Here is a 21689-nt window from a genome sequence, read left to right on the forward strand (position 1 = left end):
ATCTCTGAAAACCTGCTGAGTGAAAGTGCTGCACAGAGAGAGGCCGCGTACCGGAGGCTCCATTTACAATCAATGTCCACAATAGGCAAATCCACAGGACAGAAGGAGCAGGGGGAAAATGGGCAGGGAACGCAGACACAGGTTTCTTTTGGGGATGATGAAAGTGTTCGAAAACTAGATTGAAGTGATGGTTATACAACCGTGAAAATACTAAAAACCACTGAACCGCACACTTTTATTTCAATAAACCTGTTATTATTGTACCACACAAATGTGTGACTTGAGGCAAGTTACTTGACATCACTATACCCCAGTTTTCTTATCTGTAAAAGAGAATGATCATCACTGGGTCTGAGAGAATTATGACAAACGGTTGTGAAGAGTTTCTAACGGTACACAACACACTTTTCAATATGACTAAGTTCTTCCCCCATCCCTCCGCAAAATTGAAAAATCCTATGTTGTTTTCTGTCAGTTAAATCTCAATAAAGCTGGGGGGAAGAAAAGGATCCTGTGTTGGCTCCATTGAGCACATCCTACGTGTCAGACACTACGTGAAATGTGTTAGATGCATTATTCCATTTAATCCTCCAACAACCCTATTTTACATATGAAAAAAAAGTTTGAGAAGGTGAACAGGTAATCAGCCTAAGGGCAAAGAGGAGTCAAATAGGCCAGTGCCATTAACACCTTCTCACACAGCCAATCCTTGCTGAGTGTCCCCAGACACCCTAAAGGCCAGCAGCAGGCGGCAGGAGTTGTGAGGTTGTGACCAGTGTTTTAAAGGAAAAGGCACTCGGGCTCAAGAAGGATACCTGACATGCCCAGGTCCCTGCAGTCAGGGGCTAGGATTCACACTAGTTACCTTCGCAGTGCAAGACAAGGGAGGGATGAAAAGTGGACAGAAGGCCCCAAATCGAACCCCTAGCTGAACTTACTTAATGATTGGGTTCTCAAACTGCTTGGCACACCTCCACTGCCGAATGCAGGACAGGCAGTACGTGTGATTGCAGTTGGAGAGAATCCCGAACCTCCTCTCAGAAGCAGACGCCTTCTCAAGGACCACTTCCATGCAGATACTGCACACTTTGTCCTGACTTGCTTGGAAGGCAAAGGCCTTTTCCATCTCGTGTTCGAATGTCGACATGCAGATCTGAAGTATGGAGAGAGAGGAGGGAAACTTCTTATTAGGTTCTGGGCTGCTGGGGAGCAGGCTGTGGCCACAATGCCATAGCCAAGATCAGCAAGGAATGCACACTCTGACAGCCACAGGCAGAGCCCAGGCGGCCCCTGCCTTGAGGACACAAAGCTCTCTCAGACAACAAAAAAACTTCAAACCAATGCCGGCCCAGCCCCTTGCTTTCCTAGCATGTTATGGTCACCCCCAGTTTAGAGCTGAGACCACGGAGGTCCCAAAAGATGAGAGGACCAGTGTGGGATCACAGAGTTCACAAAGCCTGGGGCCATGATCTCCTGGCTCTTCTGCGTGCTGTCTTTGCCCACTCTGAACCACACCAATTACCAGAAGTGCTGAATAATCCTTAACTTCAAACATCAGGCCGGTAGTCCACAATCAGAGGGAAGCAGCACTGCTTCTCAAGAGAACAAGTTTATTTAATGAATGTACTCATTCAGTGAGCAGATGCTGAATACCTCCGGTGTGATGCACTGTGTATCAAGTGTGAGAGCCAATGCAAAGAGTATGAAGACCTAGGCTCTGCCCTTGGGAGCTCGTGGTGGACACAGATGGGAGACTAACCAGTATGTATAGGACAAAGGCCAACTAACCTGGGTGCAGAGGAAAGCTCTAATTCTGTGCTCACCTGAACATCCCTGCAGAGACAATGGACAGTGGCAGACTCCCCCTCACACACCATGGCCTGCTCGTCCTCACAAGCTCTAACACTATAGCTGTGGGCTCCTCTCTATCTCTCTCACCCCATCTTTATTCCGAGCACAGAGCCTAAGGGAGGCAGCACCTCCATGAACACTGGGGACCTAATGACCTGAAAGGTTCCTTCCAATACTTGGCTTCTTAAATTCTCTAGAACTCAGCCCGGCTGGATCTCAGCCACAAAGATATGTAAACCTAGGGAGGGTGAGGGTGTGTGTGTGTGTGTGCGAGAGAGAGAGAGAGAGAGAGAGAGAGAGAGAGAGAAAGAGAAAGAGAGAGAGAAAGAGAGAGACACATACATGTCTTCTGATGCCTCTACCCTTTTTCTTTATTCTAAATAATCAAAAATTGTCAAAATGACAACAGGAAAAAGGACTTGAAAATAGAGTGTAAATATGCCAGGTACACACTGCAGGTATTATTGGCAGAAAGATGGCTTACAGGAATACCAACAATTTTGTCCCTTAGCCCACTTCAAATTTCTTGAAATGAGCTCATGCAAAAAAGCTTGTGATTTTACCTTCTCATGAGCTTTCCTTTGCTCTGGGTCAAAGGGGTGCAGCACTCGTAACCTACAGATTTCACACACTTCCCCGTGCAGGTAGACACAAGCATCCCCAAATCGGCACTCCCCAGCAGCCGCGTAGGGGCACAGCTGCTGCTCACTGCTGTAGGAGCTGCTGGCTTCTAAGTCATCAAGGCCACTCCTGATGGCATCGAGGTAGGAATGCGGCTTCATCTCTGGGCCATTCTGGAGATCGCTGCAGCCTCCTGGATTACTCACCACACTTGGGCAAGTCTTTTCTTCAGCCATGCCAGAGAGATCTTAATACAAAACACACGGTACACACAAAAATGAAAACTGGCCCAAAATTTCTGGTAAGCACTTAGTCAAAACCTAACAAATTAAGTAACTCTGACCTTGGGAATTCTACTCTTTGGATCATACAGAAATAGGCCAAGAGGGAAAAAATAGAAGGAGAAGTATAAAATGTTCTTGATGACATTCCTGCAACCATGATTTTTTAAGAAAGGAAAAAACATTAATTGGCAACACAGGAAAACAGCAAAACAGACCATGATATCTGTATACAGAGGAACACTCAAGTTGCGGTTTAAAGATGACAACTATGGAAATGTCAACCATGGACCCATTAACACTAAAAAACAATCATGAGAATTTTTTTTTTAACACCATAATAGAAGTCAAATGGAATTTAGAATGAAGTCGGTAGAACACAGTGCTTTCCTTTATATTAGGAAAGTTACCTATCATTTTAAAGTGAACGAGAATCAAAATCTAGAGCGAGCCTCTGGGTCCTGAAGCCAGTGTTGACTCCCCTATGGCCCCCTCCTCACACCAGGAGCTGTACCCTCTGCCGCATGCGCTTCTAGCCTTTTTAGAGAGGACACATTCGATTAGTGCGATTACTTGTTTGCTTAGGATGGAGACTACCTAGCTAACGCAACACAATTCCAAGAGCTAGAAATCCCTTCACCTGCTGAGGACCAACCAATAAAAATAACTTGTATGGTTTGTAGCCTACTTCCTCCACAAACCCCATTATGCTATTCTATTACCAAAGCTGTAACCTAACATACCAAACAATGGCTGAGCACAAGAACTAAGACTATGAACTGACCTGGAAGTAAAACAGTGAAACATGCGCTTTATCAAAATATGTAGCTCTGAAAGCCTGGTGCTTCTCAGAACCACCCCATACAGACAGCAGTTAAAAACTGACAAAAGCTCACTCCACATGTCTTGTCAGGCCGAACTTGGCAATCAGCCCAACCCGAGACCCACTGCATCAACTGAACGCTCTGCAGCCAAATGCAGCTGCTCTCAGGACAGTTCTGGGCTCCACCCTTGAACAGCTTGGAGGGGACCAGATTAGGAGCCCTCTGACAAGAGAGGGCCAGAAAGGAGCATGACGAACAACCGAGACTGCTTTTCACTCTGCTCACTCACTTCGGTCTCGAAGTACCAGTGTTCTCTTTTCACGTTTCCCAGGCTCATGTAAGTTAGTTTTCACAATAGATGCAGTGAGGTCAGATGCAGGGTGAGGACTATGGAAACCCGGGGAGGACACGCCATGGGGCACAGTGCCCACAGCACCACCAGCTGCAGCAGAAGGTCTCGTGTGATCGTATCTAAACAAAACACACAGCAAACATATGAAGGACACACGACCTGCACATGGAACATCCTTTCTTCTCCTTTTGTGGAGGTGGAGAGTGAGACAATCATTTCCCATATTTTAAATGATAAAAGGCTTGGGGACCCTGGGTGGCTCAGTCAGTTAAGCATCTGACTCTTGATTTCGGCTCAGGTCATGATCTCACGGTTTATGAGATAGAGCCCTGTGTCGGACTCCATGCTCACAGCACGGAGCCTACTTGGGATTCTCCCTCTCCATTTCTCTCTGCCCCCCCACTGTTCACACTCTCTTTCTCTAAAAAATAAATAAATAAATCTAAAAAACAATCCTTAAAGAAAAGTGAGAAAAAGCTTATCAATTAGCTTTGCGCAGTGGCGGTATTGCAGCCAATGAGGTTTATCTGACGTGCAATTATTGCTAATTGAAAAGTTTTCCCAAAAGCTTATCAATTAGTACAAAATGCCTGGCAATTCAGACTGAGCGGTACATTGCTATCTATCACCTACACTTAAGTGGCCTTGTGGGATGTGCGTGGGACAGACAAAATAACCCACACCACACACAGACATCCCCACAAGTCCAGCCAGACGTTGAACTGAAATCTTCTGAGATCCAAGCCAGTGTTCTTCCGGCAGGTGTCCCCAAAATGTTAACGATGGCCAATGTAACAGCCGGGCGGGCCTTTCCTGGACTGTCTCTCTGGGGCACCTGCCGGTGGGGCAGGGGCAACTTCCACCACCCTCCAGGCGGCACAGGAAAGAACAGATCAGCTCTTCACCATACAAGCACTTGAACTGAGTTTTGGCATGTTTTTCTGTTTAGAATTCACAAAACTTGCCTACAGATGTCAGTGGAAAAAAGGCAGACTCTATATGCATATATATGTTCACTGCAGGGGTACTCATAGCAAAAAAAACAGGAAACCACTTAAATATCTAAGAGAGGAATAGTGAATCAGATGATGGTATGTTAGCACTATGAAACATAAAATTACATTTAGGAAATAAAGTAGCAGCTTAGGGAAAAACTTGGACATGTTAAGTGGGGAAAAAAGCAAGAGATACACACTGTGAGTGCGATTTTATAACTAGAGACCCATAAGAATAAGGCCTGAAAAGTGATTTTGAAAAATTACAATTATTTTCATGGCAATAAAATTGAGATTTCAAAATGATTTTGCCATACTTTTTGTTGTCATATTACTTTCAAATTAAATCTTTCCTCTCATCAATACCCACACTCCACGTGAGGAATCTGAATCCCTGACAGTAGTTAACTTGGGAGAAAAGCTGGGAGTAGCTGTGGAGCCCTTGCCTGCAACGAGTCCCATAGGCGCAGTAGCCCTTCTGATAGTACTTGCAGATGGTGGATGGCTTGCTGTTGGCCAAGTCATGTGAGAACAGGCACTGGTTTCCTTCCCGACACACACCATGCATAAAATACCTGAAGAGACAAGCAGAGGCATAAAACTTTTAGAAGCTTTCTAAAACTTTACTTTATAAGATCCCCATATTCTTAAGCCTAGCATATAAATGCTTATTATGCATATATTATGTATCAAGGCTCTATTAGGCACTGGAGATGTCCATATTTCCTGGATTCTAGGACAGTGATTTTGGACGCACAACTAATTCAATGAGATTTCTGGAAGAAAAATGATCCCATAAATTTCTGTTTCCAGATAACCCTCTTGATTTGAGGTGTTGCATATGTAAATGTGAGCCTCAAAACTGAGAAAATGCTCTCTGAAAATCTGTTCTCTCTGTTCTCACAGGGTTTAAAGCGTATGGTTGTAATGGAATTGCAAGACCTGAGCCCAAGATCCAGCCCTGCCACCTATGAGCAAGCCACAAAACCAACTTCCTTATGCCTCACTACTTCCATCTAGAAAATGAAAATTACACTTCCTACTTTACTGGGTTGTGGCAAAGATCAAGTAATGGAGTGCAGCACCAAAAGAAATATATAAGATGTTCCACCGAGAGGTCTAATTCTGGTCCTGAAGAAGTAACTGGGAAGCATTCTAATTCTGTCCAGCCAGAGTAGAGACACCTGGCAAATGGTAGAGAGATCCCAAAGGGACATGCCTTGGTAATAAGGGTAAAGAGTCCTAAAGTAAAGAGTAATTTTAAAAAGTTTTTTTTTTTTTAATGTTTATTATTTATTTTTGAGAGAGAGAGAGGAAAGCACAGAATCTGAAGTAGGCTCCAGGCTCTGAGCTGTCAGCACAGAGCCCAACGCAGGGCTCGAACCCATGAACCGTGAGATCATGAGCTGAGTCACCCAGGCACCCCAAGAGTATTTTAGACCCACCCTAATAAAGCTTAAAAACAAGCTTCAAAAGGGTCAAGCTGACAGCAAATAACTGTCAGACAAAACCTACTTTAACAGTCTTTGAAGGAAGACCATAAAATCCAAATGCTCAAAAACACTCACAATGGCATCCAATAAAAAATTACTAGAGATGCCAAAAAGCAGACAAATGTGACCCATAACCAAGGAGAAAAATTAGTCAATAACAGGAATGACAGATGATGGAATCAGTAGACAAGGACTTTAAAAACAAAGATCATAAATATGTTCAATTATGCTGAGTATGAAAGAAATGGAAGATATAAAAAAGAACTAAGTGGAACTTCTGGAAGTGAAAACTACAATATCTGAAATGCAGATTACACTGCAAGAACTTACTGTAAATTAGAGAGTACAAAGGAACATTTCAGAAGACCTGAAGACACAGCAACAGCAACTATTCAAACTGAAACACAGAGAGGAAGAAAGAACAGATTTTTGCTTCTAGCTATGAAAGAGCCCTCCAGTTAAAAACAAACAAACAGGGGCGCCTGGGTGGCTCAGTCGGTTGAGCGTCCGACTTCAGCTCGGGTCACTCGCGGTCCGTGGGTTCGTGTCCCGCGTTGGGCTCTGGGCTGATGGCTCAGAGCCTGGAGCCTGCTTCCGATTCTGTGTCTCCCTCTCTCTCTGCCCCTCCCCCGTTCATGCTCTGTCTCTCTCTGTCGCAAAAACAAACAAACAAACAAACAAAAAAACTAGAAAGCAGAACACAATATAGGAAACAACTGCTCTGAGACAGGAACAAAAGGCAACCCAAGACTGGTCCTTGAGAGAAGGGAAACGAGGTAAGCCCACATTCAGCCTGGCTTTCTGCTGAGAGGCACACTCTGGGCCTTGGTGCAAGGAGACGAACCCCAAGCAGAGCACAGCAGTCTTGCTGAGCTGAACAGACACAGACTGGAGTTCAAGGAGGCTGAGGGAATCTCTTTAAAGAACTTGTAAATAGTCACATACACATGGTCAATTGACTTTGGTAAACTTGTCTGCGTAACTCAATGGGGGAAAGAATGGTTTTTTCAACAAATAATGCTGGACCCAGTATCTACATGGAACAAAATGAAGTTGAAATATTACGTGTCTGCTGATGTGACCCAATATGGATTAAGTACACAGCATAGCCTGTGATACATTCTAGCCAAAAAAATTTAACTTGAATCCAACAAAACTCCAGATCTAACCCCCAGTTTATAGGAAATGCAGGGGACTGAGAACAAGCTAAAAGCCATCACGAGAAAGCAATCAGATAAATATAAAAGAAGAGGCGGTACGTGGGCCAGGTTTCTTTAACAAGTAAGTGTCATGGAAGGAGTTGAGGGAACCTGAGTTTGGAAAAACAGTTTGGTGGTTTTTTTAAAACTTAAATTTACCATATGACTCAGTAATTCTACTCTTGGGTGTTTACACAAGAAAAATAAAAACGTATGTTCACACAAATACTTGTACATGAATGTTCATATAAGCATCATTCATAACGGCCAGAAAGTGTAAACTTTTACAATTCCATCAACTGGTGAATGGATAAGCAAAATGTAATATATCCATACAATGGGAATTACTTGGCAATAAAGGAGTGAAGCACTGATGCATGCTATAACGTGGGTGAACCTCAAACACATTAGGGTTAAGTGAAATAACCCGAACACAAATGACCACATGTTGTATGATCCTACTTATATGTAATGTCAAGAAGAGGGGCAGAGGTGCCTGCTGGCTCAGTTGGTAGAGCGTATGACTCTTGATGTTGGGGTCATGAGTTCAAGCCCCATTTTGGGCACAGAGCTGACATTTTAAAAAAAGGTCGGGGGTGCAAATCCATAGGGACAAAAAGTAGGCAAGTGGTTCCTCAGGCTGGGAGAAGGGGTAATGCAGAGTGACTGCAAATGGGCAGGAGGGGTAACTCTGGGGTGATGAAAATTTTCTAAAGTTTAATTGTGGTCTTATAAAACTCTAAATTTACTAAAAATCATTGACTTGTATGCTTAAAATGGGTAAATTTTATGGTATGTAAATTATACTTCCATAAAGCTGTTAAGAAAAATTTAAAAAGGAGGGAGCTGTGCTAGGTTAGTAGACATTACATAAGGTACATAAGAACCCGATGCAATGTTTAGTCCAGGATTATATTCCAGTGTGAACAAACCAGATGTAAAAGACATGTTCGGAACAAATGGAGAAATCTGAGTATGGACTAAGATAAAATGAAAACTTACTGACATGGAAAGTTCAAGATTATTAACAAAAAAGCAGATTATAAAACAGCATTTATAGGGGCGAGTGAGTGTCTCAGTAGGGTAAGCATCCGACTTTGGCTCAGGTTATGATCTCGCAGTGTGTGAGACTGAGCCTCGCATCAGGCTCTGTGCTGAGCACGAAGCCTGCTTGGGATTCTCTTTCCCTCCCTCTCTGCTCCTCCCACCACCCTCAAAATAAATAAATAGATTTTAGAAAACAATCCAGAAAGATATATAATAGCATATTTTTAAATGTATACTTATTTTTGAGAGGGAGAGAGACAGAGCGTGAGCGGGGAAGGGGAAGAGAGAGAGGGAGACACAAAATCCGAAGCAGGTTCCAGGCTCTGAGCCGTTAGCATGGAGCCTGATGTGGGGTTTGAACTCATAAACTGTGAGATCACGACCTGAGCTGAAGTCGGAAGCTCAACCCACTGAGCCACCCAGGTGCTCCAATATATGATAACATATTAAGAGAGGCAATCTTTGTGGGTAAAGTATATTTACTTTCTTCTTTTTCCTGATCTGTATGTTCTAACATTTCTACCATGAACATATACTGCTTTTGTAATAATATATGGTTATTTTAGTTTTAAAAACATACACATTGGCAAGGGTATGGTTAAAAAATATATAAAATGCTCAGTACAGAACCTATCTCACAGTAGGTACCCCCAAAGTCCAGCTCTCATTAAAGTCCAGTAAAGAACAATGACAACTAAGCTGACGTTATAAAAGTGACCTGTGCCTTATCACAAAGCATGCAGAGTGCTGAGGAGACACATACCATGGGCTGAGAGAGGGCAACATCCCAGAGGAGGTCAGGTCCAAGCAGAGTCTGCAAAGTGGTAGGGATGCCAGTGGGAGAGAGGAAAGAGAGAACAGCAAGAAAAATGCACAGAAGAGAGGCACTGTAGGGGGTTCAAACAGGCCTGCCGAGACATGACGCTGGAGCATCATTTAACTGTGCTCCAACTTACCCTATGTCAGCTGAGACACTGATGAGTGCATCTCAAAACAAGAGATAACAAATGGTCAAGTCAACTTAGGAAATGGCACAATCTAGTCTTTCTTAGAGATTTACAACAGAGAGTAGCAGAGGAAAGGTTCTGAGAGTTCTGTCATAAAGAAAACTGTTTACAGGCATACTTTGCTTTATAGTGCTTTGCAGATACTGCATTTTACAAATTGAAGGTTTGTGGCAGTCCTGCTTCGAGCAAGTCTGTTGGTGCCATTTTCCAATAGCATTTACTCACATCTGTCTGTGTCACATTTTGGTAATTCTTGTAAGACGTTAAACTTTTTCATTATTATTATATGTTATGGTGATCTGTGACCAGTGACCTTTGATGGTGCTATTGTAATTGTTTTGAGGTACCATGAACCATGTCTATATGAGATGGCAAATTTAATCAATTAATGTGTGTGTTCTGACTGCTCCACCAACAGGCCGTTCCCCATCTCTCTCTCCTTCCTTTGGGTGGCTCCCCGTTTCCTGACACACAGTATTGAAATCAAGCCGATTAAAAACCCTACAGTGGCCTCTAAGTGTTCAAGTGAAATGAAGAGTCCTAAGTTTCCCACTTTACCCTAAAAGCTAGGAATGATTCAGCTTACTGAGGAAGGCATGTCAAAAACTGAGAAAAACCAAAAGCTAGGCCACTTGCACCAAACATTTAGCCAAGTTGTGAATGCAAAGGAAAAGTTCTTGAAGAAAATTAAAAGTGCTACTCCAGTGAACGCACAAATGATAAGAAAGCCAAACAGCCTGAGCACTGATATGGAGAAAGTTTTAGGATGGAGAGAAGGTAACACCAGCCAAACCCTAATTGACAGCAAGGCCCTAACTCTCCTCAATTCTGTGAAGGCTGAGAGAGGTGAGAAAGCTGCTGAAGAAAAGTCTGAAGCTGGGCACCTGGGTAGCTCAAGTTAAGTGTCTGACTCTTGGAATTGACTCAGGTTGTGATCCTGCAGTCATGAGACTGAGCCTCACATGGGGCTCTGCGCTAAGTGTGGAGCCTGCTTGGGATTCTCTCTCTCTCTCTGCCCCTCCCTAGCTTGTGTGCATGCTCTCTCTCAAAATAAATAAACATAGATAGATAGATAGATAGAAAGAAAGAAAGAAAGAAAGAAAGAAAGAAAGAGGGAGGGAGGGAGGGAGGGAGGGAGGGAGGGAGGGAGGGAGGGAGAAAGAAAAGTCTGAAGCTAGCAGAGGTTGGTTCATGAGGTTAAAGGAAAGAAGCTGTCTCCATTGCATAAGAGTGTAAGGTAAAGCAGCAAGTGTTGATGTAGAAGCTGCAGCACATTATCCAGAAGATCTAGATGAGATCATTAACAAAGGTGGCTACACTAAACAACAGATTTTCAATAAAAACAAAACAGCTTTCTATTGGAAGAAGATGCCATCTAGGACTTTCTTAGCTAGAGAGAAGTCAATGCCTGGCTTCAAAGCTTCAAAGGACAGGCCGACTCTCTTGTTAGGAGCTAATGCAGTTGGTGACTTGAGGTTGAAGCCAGTGCTCATGTACCATTATGAAAATCCCAGGGCCCTTTAGAATTACGCTACATCTATTCTGCCTGTGATCTATGAATGAACAACAAAGACTGGATGACAGCACAACTGTTTACAGTGTGGTTTACGGAATATTTTAAGTCTACTATTGAGACCTACTGCTCAGAAAAAAGGTTCCTTTCAAAACATTACTGCTCATTGACAACGCACTTGGTCACCCAAGAGCTCTGCTGGAGATGTACGAAATTAATTATTATTTTCATGTCTGCTACCACAACATCCATTCTGCAGCCCAAGGATCAGGAAGTGATTTCAACTTTCAAGTCTTACTATTTAAGAAATACATTGTGTAAGGCTATAGCTGCCACAGACAATGATTCCTCTAATGGTCTGGGCAAAGTAAATTAAAAACCTGGTTCCAGAAAGGCTTCCCCTTCTAGATTTCATTAACATTTGTGATTCATGGGAAGAAGTCAAAATATCACCATTAATAGGAGTTTGGAAGAAACTGATTCTAACTCTCATGGATGACATTGAGGGTTCAAGACATCAGGGGAAGAAGTTAACTACAGATGTGGTGGAAATATCAAGAGAACTACAATTAGAAGTGGAGCCTGAAGGGGTGCCAGGGTGGCTCAGTTAAGCATCTGACTTCCATTCAGGCCATGACCTCACAGTTCGTGAGTCTGAGCCCCACGTCAGTTCTCCACTCTCAGCACAGAGCCCACTTCAGATCCTGTCTGTCTGTCTCTCTCAAAAATAAGCAGTTTTAAAATTAAAAAAAAAAAAAAAGAGAGAGAGAGAGAGGAACCTGGATGGGTCAGTGGGTTAAGCACTGGATTTCAGCTCAGGTCATTATCTCTCAGTTCGAAGGTTAGAGCCCTGTACCGGACTCTGTGCTGACATCTCAGAGCCTGGAGCCTACTTTAGATTCTGTGTCTCCCTCTCTCTCTGCCCGTCCCCTGCTCCTGCTCTGTCTCTTTCTCAAGAATAAATAAACATTAAAAAAAAAAAAAAAAACAAACAGAGCCTGAAGATGGGACTGAATTGCTGCAATTTCATGATAAAACTTAAAACAGACGAGGAGTTGCTTCCTATGGATGAGCAAAGAAGGTGATTTTGGGAGACCTATTCCTGGTGAAGATGCTGTGAAGATTGGTGAAATGACAACAAAGGATTTAGAATATTACATAAACTTGATTGATAAAACAGTGGCAGAGTTTGAAAGGATAGACTCCCAATTTATTTATACATTTTATTTATGTTTGAGAGAGAGAGAGAGAGAGAGCACAAGAGGGGGAGGGGCAGAGAGAGAGGGAGACACAGAATCCGAAGCAGGCTCCAGGCTCAGAGCCCGATGCGGGGCTCGAACTCACAAACCATGAGATCAGGACCTGAGCTGAAGTCTGACGCTTAACTGACTGAGCCACCAAGGTGCCCCTGGACTCCCAATTTTTAAAGAAGTGCTGCTATGGGTAAAATGCTATCACACAGCATCACATGCTGCAGAGAAATGGTTTATAAAAAGAGAGTCAATGGGGCAAATTTCATTTTTGTCTTTTTTTTCCCCTTAAGTTCACTTATTTATTTTTGAGGGAAAGAGAGCAAGCAAGTGAGGGGGGGCAAAGAGAGGGGGAGAAAGAGAGAATCCCAAGCAGATTCCATGCTATCAGTGCAGAGCCTGATGTGGGGCTTGAACTCATGACCTGAGTGAGATCAAGAGGTCAGATGCTTAAACAACTGAGCCACTTAGGCACTCCTAAAAGTATTTTTAAATGAAGGTATGGTGTTTTAGACATAACGCTATTGCACATTTTATAGACTACAGGATAAACGTAACTTTTACATGCACCGGAAAACCCAAAAAATTCACTTGATTCACTTGATTCCAAAATTTGCTTTACTGCAGTGGCCTGGAACCGAACATGCACTATTTCTGGGGCATGCTTGTACAGTTATCATACACACCTTTTCCCAGGCCTCTTTCAGAAAAAGCCAACTGAGCTGCAAGATGGAAGACAGATTTGAAGAGGACTGAAAGTGCAGGGGAAGAGCCTGTTAGGAGGCTGCTTTGTAAAGGAGCTTTATCTGTGAACCCATGTTTTAACTGATTTAAAAAGACATTTTATGGAGAATTCCAAACACATATGAAACATATACAAAAGTAAACCAAATGGCAGAATGAACTCTCAAGATGTCCCAGCACCAGCTTCCACATTATCAACTCACAACCTTCTGGTTTTACCCATTTCCTCCTTCTTCTATATGATTTTCACGATTTATCTTTTTTATTTTTTTTATTTATTTATTTTTTTTTTTTAATTTTTTTTTTCAACCTTTATTTATTTTTGGGACAGAGAGAGACAGAGCATGAACGGGGGAGGGTCAGAGAGAGAGGGAGACACAGAATCGGAAACAGGCTCCAGGCTCTGAGCCATCAGCCCAGAGCCCGACGCGGGGCTCAAACTCACGGACTGCGAGATCGTGACCTGGCTGAAGTCGGACACTTAACCGACTGCGCCACCCAGGCGCCCCACGATTTATCTTTTTTAGAGAGGGCTAATAACTCAGATGCCTCTTGAATAAAGACTTTTGGGCAAGGAAGGCCCTCCCTCCCTCTGAAACAGTATATTATGAGAAATACATGAAATGTGAAAAAATACCAAAGATCTACTGAACAGTACTATCAATACTAGCCCATTCACTTCAATAGCTCAGTTAACCCCAGCAATACTGTAGTACCACTACACCCACGATGCAAGTAGGGAAGCTGAGGCTCAGAGACCAGTGAAGACTTACAGAAGGTCAAATTGCTAGGAGGGGGTCCCCAGCTCCAATTTTCCCAGATACCCTGACCTTTTCCAACCAAAACTAACTTCCCTGTCACTCTGCCTTTACCCATGCTGTGGCCCCTGTCAAAAACACTGTAGCCCACCTTTTGCACTGAATTGTTTCCAGCGGCCTTCCTTCGTGGACCAGCTTGAACTCATGACCCCAACATCAAGAGTCATATGCTCTACCAACTGAGCCAGCAGGCACCTCTGCCCCTCTTTTTGACATTACATATAAGTAGGATCATACAACATGTGGTCGTTTGTGTTCGGGCTATTTCACTTACCCTAATGTGTGTATAAAAGTTAAAAAAAAAATCAGCACCAAGAGCCAACTCTGAATGACAAAGAAAGACAGATTACTACCATGATTAGTAAACTCATAAATACTGGATGAGAACAGGCTCAAAGTGGCTATATAAACAGGTCCACAAAAAATAAGATCTAATAAATACTTCTGTAATAGTTTCCTTTGGAGACACTAAAGATTTCAAAAAAAAAAAAAAAAAAAAGGAAAGAAAGAAAAAGAAACAGAAACAGAAACAGAAAAGGTGAGTAGGAGACTACCAGAGGTTCTCTACCAAATACTATTTGTTAACCAGGCATACAAGAGGACAGGTTCTTCGTGGTCCTACAAGGGTGCCTTTTATAATTCTACCACCTCCCATAAGTCTTCTTCAGACAATCTGCCTTCCAAACTCTGCTCATTCACTCTCTTCCCCATTAGGAAAACAAATACTTAACCATCAACTAGAGCTTCTAATTAGTCACTTATAAGCTGGTGACTTCATGCAAGACATTTCACTTCTGTAAGTGACTAAGCTGAGATTTAAACAGCTTCAAAAATAACTTCTAGACCACCATCAGTGCAGTGCCTTCAAGGGGAGCATGAAATAAGGGTTATGTAAGAAATGAAGCCAGCTCAGTCCTATTTTTGTATCATATGTCATCATTTCCATTCCCCAGCGACAAACAGAAAACTAGTTTGAACACATCCTGCCTGTCCTTTGAAGCATCTTGTCAACTGCTTAGAGCTATCCCTCCCCATCTATGTTATACTAAGTTTAATCCAGGCCTCTCTCATACTGCACCTTGCAATGAATTTCCAACTATTCAATCTTAAGGGATGGGTCAAACCATCCCTTATATCTTCCTAGAGAGAAGGCTGAGACATGAACTGGGGTGGGGAATGGGAAGGGGGTGAGTAGTATGAAGGGGAACAGTGCATAACTGGAGACTCAGAGTAGGGAGATTTCTCGGGGGGACTCCAAAAGGGCCTGTTATCCTGGGTGACCCCAAAGGACCGTAGCTACTATATGTTGCAAAGGACAGGGGGCGCCTAGGTGGCTCAGTCAGTTAAGCGCCTGACTTCAGCTCAGGTCATCATCTCGCGGTTCATGGGTTTGAGCCCTGAATCGGGCTCTGTGCTGACAGTTCAGAACCTGGAGCCTGCTTTGGATTCTGTGTCTCGCTTTCTCTCTGCCCCTCCCCTGCTTGGGCTCTATCACTCTCTGTCTCCCAAAAATAAATAAAACGTTAAAACAAAACAGAACAAAAAAATATGTTGCAAAGGACATCAGGTTCACTTCTAGCCACAGAACCACTAGCAGCTCTAGCTGCAGCACAGGACTGAGCCAAACAAATTCAATTTAGTTTCTTACATGCCTTTCAATGGTGCATATCTTTAGCAAAATGCTTCTGCAAATCATATCTGAGTATATGGGTAATCTACATTCTCAGTGTCACTTTTCTTTACATTTCCTTACATATTTTCAGACTTAAATTTTATGGCTGTACGGCATGTGATAACAGATCCAGTGACAGGTAAAGGGGTTAATGCTGGGCCTGGTGGTAGGCCTGAAATAAATGTTAAGAGACGTAGGAATGAAGTATAGTGTAATAGTTAACACTGTGAAATCAGAGAGCTTGCTATATGACCATGAGCAAGTTATTTAAATCTCCAAGCTTCAATTTCCCCAACCATAATATAATAATTGTATTCCATAGACTTCTGTGATAGAGGACTCTGAGGTCTGGCTGAGACCATGCATGTAAATGCTTAGCCTACCACCCCAAAAACACTCTATGATGGTTTGCTGTTACTGTCTAATCCCTTAACTAACTCCGAGGGTTAGGCGTTACCATCTCCATTTTATAGATGAGTAAGTTGTGGCACAGGTGGTAGCAGGATCAGAATCCCGAACTGCCCAACTCCAGATTTCAAGCTCTTCTACCACTTACTGGCTGACAAGGTCCCTCATTTTTTGTGATTCCAAGCTTGATGTTCCAAGGAAACAAATTCTAGGTCTTTGCCTAGTGATGATAAGACAAAGGAACCTCTATCATAGAAGAAAAGAAAGTGGCTACCAAGCTATCATAAAGGCCTGCACCAGGACTTAAAAAAATTTTTTTTATGATTATTCATTTTGAAAGACAGAGAGACACAGAACACAAGCAGGGGTGGGGCGGAGAGAGAGGGGGACACAGAATCTGAAGCAGGCTCCATGCTCTGAGCTGTCAGCACAGAGCCCGACACGGGGCTCGAACTCACGAACCGCAAGATCATGACCTAAGCTGAAGTCGGATGCTCAACCAACTGAGCCACCCAGGTGCCCCCGCCCCCCCGATTTTTTTTTTTTATGTTTATTCATTTGTGAAAGACAGAGAGACACAAAGCACAAGCAGGGGTGGGGCGGAGAGAGCTGCACCAGGACTTTAAAAACAGACTGGAAGACATGGGAAAATAGTTAGCAAGAAGAATCAGCAAAAGTAATTCCCAGCTTGTTTGTGGATAGAGTGGCATGGGAGAAATCAGAAGAGCTGATTGACAGCACAACTGTGTGAGTAGCCATTCTTGCCATTCCAGGCAATAAACATATGGAGTGTCTTTGTCGTTAAATTTGGGAATCCTAGCATTTCAACATCCATCTCTTAGAGATGTCTGCATATCAGAATAAAGGCAAAACTTAAACTCTGTCCTGCTGCTATTCAGAATAAGCATGTACATCACATGCCACAGCCAGGAAAACAAAGCAAAAAACACTTTTCACCTTCAGATAAATCCAAAACAGCTGAGCACCCTGTTAAGGCCTGGTCTCCCAAAATAAATGTCCTATCTTGGACATTTCCTGTGAGTTACCAATGTCTGGAGATAAGACTTTTGTGAAGATAATATAATGTGAGAAGCTTTTCCACCATGAAACACTAATGTGAACTTGGTACTCTAGGTAATACTGCAGTTTCTTTTCATTTAAATGTGTTCTAGTTTTTTATTTGGTGACGCAGTCCTTGCGAGATTGGACTCCCTCACACCCTTTTGCAAGTAAACTTCTTTTACTTTCTATATATTTTTACGTGCATTTTCCTTACATAGACACATATGAATAGCTTTAAAAATTCCTGTAGTGAAGAAACTTTATCATTTCCCAAATTTATTTGGATGTCATCGGGTCAATGAGCGCATGGACTCCAATGCCACACCTTGGCCACTTAGAAGCTGAATGACCTCAGGCAATCACTTCAGTGCACAGGCTTGGTTTCACAATCTGTGGAACAGTGAGGGTTGCTGGGTTACAGGCGATGTGGCCGTTAGAGCACCCAGCGCATTTTAAGGGCTCCACCAAACATCAGTACTTAAACAGAAGTGATCCCTTTCCAACATTCCAACCCACTCTTGAGTTTATATGCAACAACATCCTGCAGGATGCCCCTGTTAAATTAAATTAAATTAAAGCTTTCAGGTTAGGCCATCTCAGTGCAGAAGGAAAAAAAACAAGATGATCTTGATTTAAGTTTTTGCTCCTGCATTTAGATGTGAAGTTAGGAGTAAGTTCCAAGTCCTTCTCTGTAAAACTAGATACTATAAAGAGTTAAAATTCAATTATAAAGCATTACACAAATGTGTACTCTTTTGTGGACACATCTTAAGAAGAGTAACCAAAATCTGCTTTACAATTACGCACAACGCTTGCTTCATACAAATAAAGATGAACACAAACAGGTCTCACAAAAGATATTTCTAACACAGATAACCTATTTTCTGTAGACACTGAGTGCAAATTTCTGACTACTGCTTCATATAAGCCATGGCCTTGGATAAACTGGTTGAACAGTTAATACATATTAATACTAACTGAAAACTTTTTACATAGTCCCTTCTCAATTATTCATGCTAATTAAGAAGTAACAACATAGATGAGAATTTAATAAACTGTTCATTACATAATCAAACTATACAACTGATTTTGGGGGGCAATGTTTCCCACACACTGAAACCAGTTATTAAAATTTGTACTGTCCAAGTATCAGGCCAACAAGACTAGGAACCCAGGATTGGTAAGCCACAAGTTCACCAAGGAACGAGGGTGTTACACAACCAAGCTCTTTCTGCTTCACAGGAGCAGTCGCAGTGTAGCATCCGGTTTCGAATTTTCTACACCATCCATCCATTACCGTTGTACTTCTCCACATAAACGGGTGTCTCAGTAAGAGTGTCATTTAATCTCTTTCAATCTGAATTTCCTGTATTGTAAAATGGGAATTATATCTTCCTGGCAGTGTTATTGTGAAGTCTAGTGACAATGAATATAGAGCACTTGGAAATATGCGAAGCACTTCACCAACTTTCAGTAAATACTACCCGACATTTTTATTTCCCCGCACAATTCTTACTTGCTGAGTCTGTAAATTTAGGCCGCAGAGATCTTCAAACTCTTGGGAAACGAAGACCCCTTTCGGGACCCCAGCTCGTTCTAGGCCCTGATTATAGATCAATAACCTATTCCTGTGTGGTATCCCCACTGGCAAACGACCACTTAGCGTCTCTTTACCCAATTCCAAATCTCCTTTTCCAGCTAAACTCCAAGTTCCAAGGGCTCCACCCCCACCCTCAGGCCTCAGCGACCTGCACGGCCCTGGCTAGCTCGCCCTTCCAGCTCACAGGCCCCGGCGCTGGCCTGACCTGGGGTCTCATCCCAAACACATAGCCACACACACGCCAGGTGACCGGTTCCCGCCGCAGCCCGAGCTCCGCCCAGGAAAGCCCGACCGTAAACAGCTGAGCAACTTTTCAAGAATCCGCTCAGCCTCAGTTTCCCTGGTAGTGGGGCTGGGGTGCACCAGCCGCCAAGGGGCCGGAGCGGGGGCTTGGGGGGGCGAAGGAAAAGCGAAGTGGCCCGCTACTCCTGGACCCCCCGCACTAACCTGCAAGTGACTTGCTTGGTGCTCATGGTGGCCGGGCTTGAGGGCCCTTGTCGCGCCACCGTCTCTCGCTCTCGCCGCCGTCGTCGTCGTCGCCTCGGCCCTGCCCATCCCGCGCGGCCGCGTCACGCCGGCGTACACCGCCCCTTCCGTGTGGCATCTCTGTAGCGCCGCCGGAAACCTCACCGCCGTCATAATTGGTTCCGCCTGAGGGCTGAGGCTGGGCGACCTCCCATCCAAGAGCTCCGGGTCAGGCATTTGCGAGCCTCCCGGTCCCCAAGCGGGCCTGGTTGGGGACCTACTCTTCCCAGTCTTATTCCTGTTGTCGGTTTCTACCGGCTTGCCCTGTGTCGGGTCCTTAGAAACGCCTTACACCTCAGGAGGCCAAGCTCCCACCCCTCCAATGCGCGCGTAAATTACAAATATGCCTTAGAACCCAAACTTGCACTCCCTAGACCCCCATCTCAGGCCCTGCCTCGACTGTTCCCGCCAGGCCAGACTTCGACTCCCACTTAAGGAATTCCTTAGCTCCCTCCCATTTGCTCTTTTCCAAGATATCTACTCCCACCCCAGGTTTTCCATTCCGCTCCCCCGCCCCCGGCTTTTCGTCTTCCGTTTCCTATGGTGGAAACCCCAAAAGATATTTGTGACACTTTCCTCTGGTTCTCTGTATCTGCAGATCCTGCTCCCACACCTCTCTCCCGTGCATCTTCTTGATGTGGACATGTTGGGGTTTCCGGAGTGAATGGTCAAGAAAGAATTCTTGAGACATCTTTGGTGCAAAAAGGGTAGTTTTATTAAAGCTTGGGGACAGGACCCATGGGCAGAAAGAGCTGCTCAAGGATCATGAGGAGTGACTATGTACCTTCAAGTTAGGAGGGAGTTAGGGATAGTGTAAGTGTCTAAGGAATTTGGAAGCAAGGTTTCCAGGACCTTGAGGGGCTAGCTATGAGGAAAAGGTCATTTACTTCTGTCTAGTAAAATCTTAGTCATGACACCTTTTGGATGTGTATCAGTGGGCAATATGTTTGGAGGATGATTGCTAACATATACCTTGGGGGGTAGAAATAAAGGAAGTTTCCAAAGGAATATTTAGATGTTAAAGGAGACTCACAGGATCCTGGAGGAGCGGGATAATGTTAAGCTAAGATGGCCTTTTGCCATTTGCAAAGTATTAACATCAAGGCAGTTGAGTTCCTAGAGGAAGGTCTCTTGGCCTATCTCAAGAACTTGTAAATGGGCTGTAAGTTGTAAGGAAATTTAATTTTTTTCTTTTGCTTTTGTTCTACGCATCACTCTCTATTTCCATCCTCATGGTTCTGAAAGGGCGGGCCTATGCACCCCCCCCCCCCCCCACTCCATCTTGTTCTGTGTCCTTCACCTTGACCACGCCTCCTCCCCTTGAGTAACAGGACTGGGACCCTTCCCCAGCCAATGGGCTGAGGCCACAGCCATTACCTCACCAACTGCCCCAGGCCCCAATAAAACCTTTGTTCTTTTGAAACTCGCTCTTTCTCCCCAGTATCTCACCGCTGTGTAGGTGCAGGTAGGGGATTGAGCTCGAGGTAGGTGAATAAAGGCTCTTTGCTTTTGCATCGGACTCGGCTCCCTGGTGGTCTTTGGGGATCACGAATTGTGGGCATAACAGTTCCAGTCCAAGCAACCATTATTTCTTGTCTAGACCTGTGCCATAGCCTCTTACCTGCTTTTCCTCCTTCTGCTCCTACCCTCTCCCAGTAAGTTATCACCCAAAACATATTTTTTAAAACATAAATAGGATCATGTCACTCACCTTTAACCCTTTCAATGGTTTCCCATTGCTTTAAAAATTTTTTTCTTTTTAAAAATTTTAAACATTGAGATATAACAGACTAAAATGTACAAAACACACCTATGCCTCTATGAATTTTTTTACATGGGTGTACACTCATGAATTCATCACTAGATCAAGATGAAGAACATTATCTATACCCTAGACGGCTCACTTATGCCCCTTCCCAGTCAATACCTCCTAAAGGTAACTGTTCTCACCTATCACACAAATTAGTTGTAATTGTTCTTGACCTTGATATAAATGGTATAATTCAATATGTACTCTTTTGTCGTGTCTTCTTTTGACCAATATTATGTCTATTTGATCTATCTGTACTATTGTATATAGCCATATGTTATTCTTTTACTTTGCTGTAAAAATAGTAAATCTTCCAATTAATAAACATGGCATATACTTCCAATTACTTGGAACTTCTGAAATTCTTTCAGAAATATAGGGAGTATATTGGAAAATTTATAGTTTTCAGTGTATAAGTATTCAACAACCTTTATTAGATTTACTCCTAGGTATCTAGACAAATTTTTTTTATACTATTGTAAAAGGTATTTTTTAAAATGTCCTAATCATTTGTTGCTTTCTCCATGGTAAATTCATGTATTAATTTTACTGGGCTGTTTGTTCATTGTTTTGGATTTTCTACACACACAATGATGCCATCAGCAAATAATAACAAT

The 21689-nt window shown here is 43.3% G+C and overlaps 1 protein-coding gene and 1 pseudogene across 2 annotated transcripts in view; one reads left to right on the forward strand and one right to left on the reverse strand.

Moving 5' to 3' along the window:
* The window catches only part of MKRN2 (makorin ring finger protein 2), a 28365-nt gene extending 9048 nt beyond the window's left edge, over positions 1–19317 (reverse strand). The window contains exons 1-5 of one of the 2 annotated variants that reach the window (XM_040491932.1): positions 19185–19317; positions 5371–5499; positions 3867–4048; positions 2415–2719; positions 939–1153 (exon numbers count right to left, since the gene is read on the reverse strand). In XM_040491932.1, the coding sequence (XP_040347866.1) occupies positions 939–1153; positions 2415–2719; positions 3867–4048; positions 5371–5499; positions 19185–19210 (857 nt within the window). In that variant the 5' untranslated portion in view covers positions 19211–19317. Of the gene's footprint in view, positions 1–938; positions 1154–2414; positions 2720–3866; positions 4049–5370; positions 5500–6747; positions 6789–19184 lie in introns of those variants that run through there. The other variant, XM_040491933.1, reaches the window with a different exon arrangement.
* Positions 4417–4537, forward strand: LOC121041410 (uncharacterized; annotated as a pseudogene).
* Positions 19318–21689: the final 2372 nt, after the last annotated feature.

This window comes from Herpailurus yagouaroundi, unplaced genomic scaffold (assembly GCF_014898765.1).
Source record: "Herpailurus yagouaroundi ecotype Mexico unplaced genomic scaffold, PumYag 183, whole genome shotgun sequence".
Classification (NCBI taxonomy): domain Eukaryota; kingdom Metazoa; phylum Chordata; class Mammalia; order Carnivora; family Felidae; genus Herpailurus; species Herpailurus yagouaroundi.